At 41.3% G+C, this 8,958-nt stretch overlaps 1 protein-coding gene across 1 annotated transcript; it reads left to right on the top strand.

Moving 5' to 3' along the window:
- LOC8061215 (protein argonaute 16) lies at positions 24-8,537 on the top strand. Its single transcript, XM_002442025.2, is given in 24 exon segments — positions 24-172; positions 596-768; positions 848-1,050; positions 1,482-1,700; positions 1,780-1,916; positions 1,993-2,090; positions 2,201-2,298; positions 2,369-2,525; positions 2,668-2,784; positions 2,862-2,969; positions 3,057-3,119; positions 3,201-3,314; positions 3,615-3,780; positions 3,855-3,970; positions 4,072-4,209; positions 5,705-5,835; positions 6,007-6,072; positions 7,118-7,181; positions 7,256-7,367; positions 7,461-7,534; positions 7,649-7,743; positions 7,818-7,849; positions 7,974-8,088; positions 8,090-8,537. Coding segments are annotated over 23 exon segments (2,661 nt in total). The 5' UTR covers positions 24-172; positions 596-600; the 3' UTR covers positions 8,160-8,537.

Below are 8,958 nucleotides of genomic sequence, written 5' to 3' on the forward strand. Positions count from 1 at the left end.
GGAGGGAGGTCCAGACAGCTGGCTCCTATGTAATGCTGCGTGCGACAGAAGATGAACTGAACTCGAAACAGAAGCGAACCGAGCCGTTGGGCGTCGGCGGCGACCTTCGGCCATCTCGCCGGAGGCTCCATTACCACGAGTTCCCCATTCCTGAGAGTTTCGATCCATTCCGGTACGGTAACACGCTCTTCTGCGCCGCCGCCCCCTTCTCGCGACCCGCGCCGCATCTCTCGCTCGCGGTCTCCCTCCCCCGCGCCGCGCCCCGCGCAACGCGGCCCCACTGCCCGCGCGCTCTCCGCGCGCCGCGCGCCTTCCTTCCATCCGCCCGCCGCGCGCCTCCGCCCCGCGCAGCGTGGACCCTCTCCCGCACGCGAGCGCCTCCCCTGCCTTCGCGTGCGCACCCCTTGCTGTGTTTTCCCTATTCTACTGTTCTCGTCACAATATAGAATTCTGATGGAATCATTTTGCCTGCTTTGTTTGCATGGGTTTTGGTGTTTTATGGTTTAGAATGATCCCTGAGGAAACTAATCTCTGCGTCTATTTGCTGTTTCTATTTTCTTATTTCTCTTATTCAACAATTTCATTTGAATTCCAGATAGTATGCCTGCCGAAACGGCTGGAGCAGTCGAAGTGCTCGAGGATGACACTGTTAAACGCACACCCATGGCCCGACCTAGCAACGGTCGTGAAGGAAAGCCCATTAGGTTGCTGTCCAACCACTTTGCTGTGAAGCTTAGAGGAGTTGATGCTGTTTTCTACCAATACAGTGTAATGAACAACTCTGAAATTCTGCATCTAGTCCTTACCTCATCTATTTATTCTGAAGTTACTTTTGGTTACATTGTAGGTCTGCATCAAATCTGAGGATGATAAGGTGGTTGATGGCAAGGGTATTGGCCGAAAGGTCATAGACAAACTATTGCAAACATACTGTTCTGAGCTTGATGGGAAGGATTTTGCATATGATGGAGAGAAATGTCTATTTACTGTGGGACCTCTTCCACAGAATAACTTTGAGTTCACTGTTATCTTGGAGGAAACATCTTCAAGGTACATGCACTTTTAGTTTAAAAATCTTCTCAGATGGATCTGCTAGAAAGTGAAAATATATGACTAGTGACTGATTATCCTGCTTAGTTTATTTAGAACTCTAGCCATTTCCTAATTTGTTTTCGTTCAAGTGGTTTTGGCCAGCCCATTGCTTACACCTTCCTTATGTTTCTTTTTTCTTGTTTGAATATGGCTCCACGCTGCTGTTTGCATTTTTCTCACACATACATGTTGCCTTGAAAACAGTCAGGCGGTAATGAGTCTTTGATAACCATGATGTGGTGGTCTATCATTAATTTCCAAAAGAAATTGAACCTCATCGGATATAAAACTGTTTGATATTCTTTGGACATAGTCTGTTTTTACTGTGATGAGGAAACTCCAATAGGCAGCTTATATGAATATGTACTCAATGTTCATCTGTTATTCAGGGCTGTTGGTGGAAGTCCGGTGCATGGAAGCCCTACTCAAGCTGAGAAAAAGCGAGTCAAGCGATCACATCTGGCAAAAAAGTTCAGTGTAGGCATAAGCTATGCCGCAAAGATTCCTCTAAGGTCGGTTGCTTTGGCTCTTCGAGGAACCGAGACAGAACATGCTCAAGATGCTCTGAGAGTCCTTGACATTGTTTTAAGGCAACAGCAGGCTAAGCGGTATGCTTATTTGTTTTGTCATTTCAATAACGTATTTTCTCTGTTTGGTTACCATGTATCTGTTGTTTGTTCTGTACAGAGGTTGTCTACTTGTTAGGCAGTCATTTTTCAGTGATGATAGTCGAAACCTTGTTGATTTAACTGGTGGAGTTAGTGGCTGTCGTGGACTCCACTCTAGTTTCCGTACTACAATTGGTGGTCTTTCACTAAACATGGGTATGCATTTTAATACGTGTATCTGGATTTTGATTCAAATTGCCAATATTGATATAATTGTTTTTCGGTTATACAGATGTTTCAACCACTATGGTTGTAACTCCTGGACCAGTTATTGATTTTCTCCTCACAAATCAAAATGTCAGAGACATCAGAGATATTGACTGGCCCAGGGTCCGTGGAATAAAATAACTCTCCCTAAAATCCTATGTTATTCGTTTTCTTCATTTTCTGGAGAGCAGAGCTTCAAATATTTTATTAACTTCTACCTTTAAATGATGCAGGCCAAGAAAATGCTTAAAAAGCTCAGAGTTAAAGCTAAGCACAACAACATGGAGTTCAAGATTATTGGCCTTAGTGATCAACCATGCTCTAGACAAATGTATAGATCTGTTCTTGCGATGTGCTTTATGCGCTGTTCCATTCCTTTGCTGATTCTGTAATATGCACAGGTTTCCAATGAAAGTTCGAAATGGAAGCATTGAAATTCAAACTGTGGATATCACTGTTCACGATTATTTTAAGTCCAAGCAAGTTGAACTAACGATGCCTTATCTGCCATGTCTTGATGTGGGAAAACCAAAACGCCCTAATTATCTCCCAATTGAGGTTGCAACCCTGCTTTTGTTTCAGTCTACATTCTACAATGTAGTCTGGTTATCATAGGTCCCTTTTTTAGATAAAGGGGTTGTCATAGTTTCTGACTGCACTTGATGTTTGAGTTGGTGCCATTAAAATTTCTATTTTGCAGTTATGCCACATGTTATCACTTCAACGTTATACAAAGGCACTGTCTTCTCAACAAAGGGCAACGTTGGTTGAAAAGTCGCGACAGAAACCTCAAGAAAGAATGCGAGTTGTTACAGATGTGGGTAAATTCTGTCAATGTTATTACTCCTCCCTGCTTTCTCCCCTTAACTTGGTACTTACAGCTAAAATGTGCAGGCTGTAAAAAGTAATATGTATGATGATGATCCAATCTTATCTTCCTGTGGTATTGAAATTGACAAACAACTTACTCGTGTTGACGCTCGTGTTCTCTCTGCACCAACGGTTAGCCTATTTTGCCTTTTCTTTTCATTATCACACTTTCGTATATGAGTCATGTTTTTTAATTGTTTGGATTGATATGCTATTCAGCTAGTTGTGGGGAACAGTGAAGACTGCATCCCGAACAGGGGCAGGTGGAACTACAATAATAAGGTTGTTACTACACTACTTGTGAGAGAACACATTTATCTCAGAACATTGTGCTGAACTTCACCTTTTTTTTCATTATTGCAGAGGCTATTGGATCCCGTCAAGATTGAGCGCTGGGCTATTGTTAATTTCTCTGCTCGTTGTGACATGAGCCGAATCTCAAGAGAGTTGATAAACTGTGGACGCAGCAAAGGCATTGTAAGTATTTTGTGGTATTTTGTTTTCTTGCATGGTTTGAGGGATGGGATGGCGATGGATCATCTCAAGTTCTCAACCTAACAAACTTCGTTTGAGGAACCACCACAAACAAAAGATTAGTATAACATGAGGAATGGTGTGATCCAAATAAAATTTGGGATTACCCCATGATGGGCCACACTATCCTTGTTGGGGTTGATCCTGATCCTTAAAACCAAATACCCCACGAAAGCTTGAACATATTTAGCATTCTTATTATGCTGTGCTTTGACCGTACAAGTTATCCCTTGTTTTGTGCAGCTCATTGAACGACCTCACACCTTGGTGGATGAGGACAGCCAGTCTAGGAGATGTTCACCTGTGGAAAGGGTTGAAAAGATGTTTGAAAAAGTCAAAACAAGCCTTCCCGGTCCTCCAGAGTTTCTCCTTTGTGTTTTACCAGAGAGGAAGAATTGTGATATTTACGGTAATACAATATACAGTTACTGTTTCTATGCTACCATGTATCCTTTATGCAACTAAACTTAAAATGCCTTGAAGGGCCATGGAAGAAGAAAAATCTTCATGAAATGGGTATTGTCACTCAATGCATTGCTCCCAGTAATAAGATGAATGATCAATATTTCACCAATGTTCTTCTGAAAATTAATGCTAAGGTATACATTTATCAGCATCTGATTTGTGACCCATATGATTTGAACATAGATCCTGTTATTAGTTTTCTTTCTTGACTAATATGATTTTTCCTGTCGACTAGCTTGGTGGAATGAACTCTAAACTGGCATTGGAACATCGTCAAATGATACCAGTTGTGACTCAAATACCAACATTAATTCTTGGCATGGATGTTTCGCATGGTTCTCCAGGTCGAGCAGATATACCATCAATTGCTGCGGTGTGTCTTGTTCTCTCTTGTGTTACTTGCATCATGCGAAGATTGGTTTTCACATTACTTTTCATATACCTATGTGCAGTCTAGTTTAATTGAACAGAAAGCCCAATAATTTGCACCATGTTTAGGGAACACCAATATGAATGTTATGGCGAATGGGCTGAAGTGTTATGGCGAGTGTGTTGGTTCTTGCCCTGGACTTGCTGCATCACTGTCTACGATAGTTCACGGTTTGTTAGTTTGTTCAGATCTGTTAGCAGATAGAATTGATTTGTTACTTGGATAAGATTTGTTAGGAGTTCTGTTAGGTGTCTAGTTTATAAAGGCAGCTGTGAGGCATATGTTAGGCAAACGTTCTCCCTAATGCTGATGTCTCCAGGGGCTCCCAGGCTCCCCTGTGGTTGCAGCCATCTCAGCCTACAACCCACATGCATGCCATCTCTACTGAGCACCCCACCTGGGACAAGGCTCTGGCGATTTCCACTATGGTTGTTCAGCAAGCAGCCTTGTTCTTATCCAACGGATATATATCTGGTTCATCTAGGGGAGTCAAAGCCAACCGGCGCTGTGGGCTTCTTTCCATGGGAACATGTTTTGCTGGGTTGCTTATCATTTCAGCCTCCAGAGAAGGCCTGACCTTGGCCTGTGGCAACACACATGCCATGTTTCATCTGACCCCTGTTATAGTGCATCCATTGTTACTTGTGATCCTTTGTGGCCTGACGTGCTGTATCAGAAGCTGTTTTGGTATTAGTTTGTTAGCAGGTAGGTTTAATTAGTGCAACATCCTACCGCACTGGAGACATTCCATTCGTCACCTTCGGAGCTGCAAGCACCTACTTCAGCCTATCACAGCTTAAGGACGAGCTGTCTTCGAAGGGTGCTGAAGTGTTATGGCACGTGGGCCGGTTCTGGCCCTGGACATGTTGTGTCACAACCTAGGATTAGGTCACGGTTAGTTTGTTCAGATTTGTTAGCAGATAGAATTGATTTCTTACTTGGATAAGATTTGTTAGGTGCCTAGTCTATAAAGGCAGCCGTGGGCAGGCAGAAATAGATCTAAGAAGCAGCTCAGAGCCTCCAGAGGGAGGGTGATTTAGTCGATCTATCTGCTATTCTTGTATCCCGTTCCCCAATCAATCTACTACAACAATGAGTTTATGACACTATTCTGAAAATTTAGAGCACTGTTACAGCTTGCTTTCCTAGTTTATGATTGCTGGTTTCAGGTCTCTTTTTATTGCCTCCCCCCATGTCAATTTAGGTAGGGGAAGACTGAAATTGACATGGGGGGAGGCAATAAAAAGAGATTTGAAAGTTTTGGATATACCTAAAGACGTGTTTTCATAGGAGTGCTTGGAAAGCAGCTATTGACGTCCCTGAACTGTGATTAGGGGCTCTTGTTGGGTTTCAACTCTAGCCTACCCCAACTTGCTTGGGACTGAAAGGCTTTGTTGTTGTTGTTGTAATAATACTATGCTAAAGTTTTCCTCTGTAGGTTGTGGGATCTAGATGCTGGCCATTGATATCACGGTATAGAGCATCAGTGCGTACCCAGTCTCCAAAGGTAGAGATGATTGATTCTCTATTTAAACCACTGGATGATGGGAAGGATGATGGCATAATGAGGTGATTTAAATTAACATCTTGTCAGTTTTCTGTGTTATGTTCTTCTAGTTGACCTCACGGTATCTTCATGTTGTATGAAGTAATTTTTCTCAGGAAGTGGGGCCTTAGTCTGTTATCTAAAAGAGAACAGGAATGGCCTAGTACCCTTTTCACTTTTTCATTGCATTGCAGGGAACTTCTACTAGACTTCTACCAAACCAGCCAGCAAAGAAAGCCTAAGCAGATAATCATCTTCAGGTGTGTACTGAGTTAATTTTTATTTTCAGTTATATATGCCTATGATTGTGTCATACAATGATATAAAAGGCGCATTTGTTTGCAGTACGAGTTTGTAAGAGTGTGTTGGTGTGAGCATGGTGGGTGTGCTGTAATTTATTTGTTATCTCCTTAATGCAATGATATGCAACTCTCCTGCATATTCTACAAAAAAAAAGTGTCATACATTGTTAAGCTGTGCTGAATGTGTACGTCACCATTTTTTTTCTCCAACTCAAAGGATCATTATTTTAGTGCAAACTGGAATGATTTGTTTTCTTGAATGATCATATTTTGGTGATTCAAAGGAACATTTGGTCTTTCCATGTTAATTTGGTTGTGTTAATTTAGCATAACATCTAGTAAGATGTGTTTGACTCCACAGAATTTTACCAATCTTAAGCCAGGACAAGTCAAATATCTGTAGCTGATTTAGTATCTCTCTAGTTATTATCGGTTTCTTTTGTAATAAAAAGCTATCATTTCGTACCAGCTTTTCTTAAAATTGTCTCTGCAGTTCTTATTGAAGTGTGAGCTCTTTTGTGTTAAAGGATGAAAATCAGTTTATAGTTCAGAGTTGGCTTTACTTTGTGTGAATTGAAGTTGATACACTTCAATAAGAAGTTGATACTCAGAGTTGAAAATTAAATGACTCAGAGTTGAAAATTCAGTTGGTGTCCTTTGATTAAATTACTCAAATTACTCAGAGTTACTCAAATTACTCAGAGTTGAAAATTCAGTTGGTGTCCTTTGATTTTCCTTTTGAGAATTGAAGTTGATACACTTCATTAAATGAATGTTATATTTGAGTAATTTTGTACAGTATGGTTAATTATATCATGTATGTTCCTTTCTATTTATTTTGTGGATGTGAGGGTGTCTTTGTGGTTTCTTCTTTCTGTATTGATTTGCTTTTTTTGTTCCTGCACGATGATCTGGGCATTCACTGGTGCTGTGACTTTTCTAGTGTTTCTGTTCTTGGTATTCAGTGTTGATGAATTCTTATCCTTATGGTCTACTTATGCAGGGATGGTGTTAGCGAGTCTCAGTTTAGCCAAGTACTGAACGTTGAGCTTAATCAAATCATAAAGGTTCTGCTATGCACTGTTTTGCTTGAGAATTCCTTGGTTTTCTGGCATTTCCTAACAAGAGTTAGACAATACAGGCATATCAGAGTATGGGACAGGGGGACCTTCCAAAGTTCACAGTGATCATTGCTCAAAAGAATCACCACACAAAACTCTTCCAAGCTGATTCACCAGAGAACGTTCCACCTGGTAAGCACCCTTGTCCGGTTGTCCTGCTTAATACTGCTAAAGATTCTTCCCCTTTAAACAGCTTGAGCAACTTGCACTTTGTCTTTGCATCAGGGACTGTTGTAGACTCCGGCATTGTTCATCCAAGACAGTATGATTTCTACATGTGCGCTCATGCTGGACCAATTGTAAGTTCTCTAGAGTAGTTTTGGATTTTGCTTGACCATGCTTGTTAGTAATTGCTTAACTGGGGATGTGTCAGACATGTTTCATATTGAGCACTACCATGTTCTCTTACATAGGGTACTTCAAGGCCAACCCATTACCATGTGTTGCTTGATGAGATCGGCTTCTCCGCAGATAATCTCCAGAAGCTAGTTCTTTCACTTTCATATGTGTAAGCACATATGTTCATGTCTATTTCCTTATTTCGTACTCTTATGTGAGGATAACATGTTTGTGCTTGTATAGGTACCAGAGGAGCACCACTGCTATTTCTGTGGGTACGTTGATGTTTTCTTTTGTACTAAAAAAACGTCACGCACTGTTTGATGGTTCTTCCTATTTTAGGAGACAATAGATGCTCTCTCTCTCCTTTTTTTCTGAATGCAGTTTTTGCTTTTTCAGTGGCACCTATCTGTTATGCCCACCTCGCAGCAGCTCAGATGGGCCAGTTCATGAAATTCGAAGAGTTTGCAGATACATCGTCAGGGAGTGTCAATTCATCATCGTCAGCATCAATACCAGAACTGCCACGGCTGCATGCTGATGTCTGCAGTTCCATGTTCTTCTGTTGAGGTGATTTTAGTTTGACCGTTGTGGGGTAGGGCTACTTCTTTCTGAAGGAGAACCTTATATGTTGGTACACAGCAGGTTAACTGTTTTGTGAAGAAACCAAGTAGGTTGTTAGTTGTCGCAAATCATGTACGCCAGCATATTTTGGAGCAGTTTTGGGCTCCCCCCCACCCCACCCCAAAATGTAGGTACAGCTTCCAGATTTTAGGTAGCCTGGACGTTTGCATCTGCAGGTTTTTCGATTGGAATCTAGAAGATTTTAGGGATATTGAGAGAGTAGAGCCAGACCTTTGAGGTGAAGGATACTTGGTTAAATGATCTTTCTGTTAATCCCCAAAATGCGTGTGCATTGGGGGGGTATAAAAATGAGTTAAAATTTCTGTATCTCGCATGGCATCCAATTGTACTCGAGTGTTTGTGCTGTACTCACTTGCTGCGTCTGAAATGCGAAAATGACCACAGCCGCTCGCGACTCGCGAGAGACCACAGGAAAATTCTTGGGCGTTTTGTATTCTTGTCATCTTGTGAGACTTGTGGCTGAATCACTTTTAGGAAATGGAAAGCTTCAGGCATCAGGAAAGCTCTGAGCGAACAGATAGGGAATTGAGAAATACAAGCATCAGGAAAAAATGGTCAAAAGTTTTTAGGAACTTGATGTTTCTGTCCGCTGTAGAGTGTAATTATGATTTTTATCTTTATTTTTTTAACTTTGTAATTTTGCCTTTACTATTTTGAATTGAAACGTCTGTCTGCCCATATTTCTAACATCGTTATGTCTATAGATGGATTAATTTAATGAGAAAAAATAGGAAAAAGA

This window comes from Sorghum bicolor, chromosome 8 (assembly GCF_000003195.3).
Source record: "Sorghum bicolor cultivar BTx623 chromosome 8, Sorghum_bicolor_NCBIv3, whole genome shotgun sequence".
In the NCBI taxonomy this organism is placed as follows: domain Eukaryota; kingdom Viridiplantae; phylum Streptophyta; class Magnoliopsida; order Poales; family Poaceae; genus Sorghum; species Sorghum bicolor.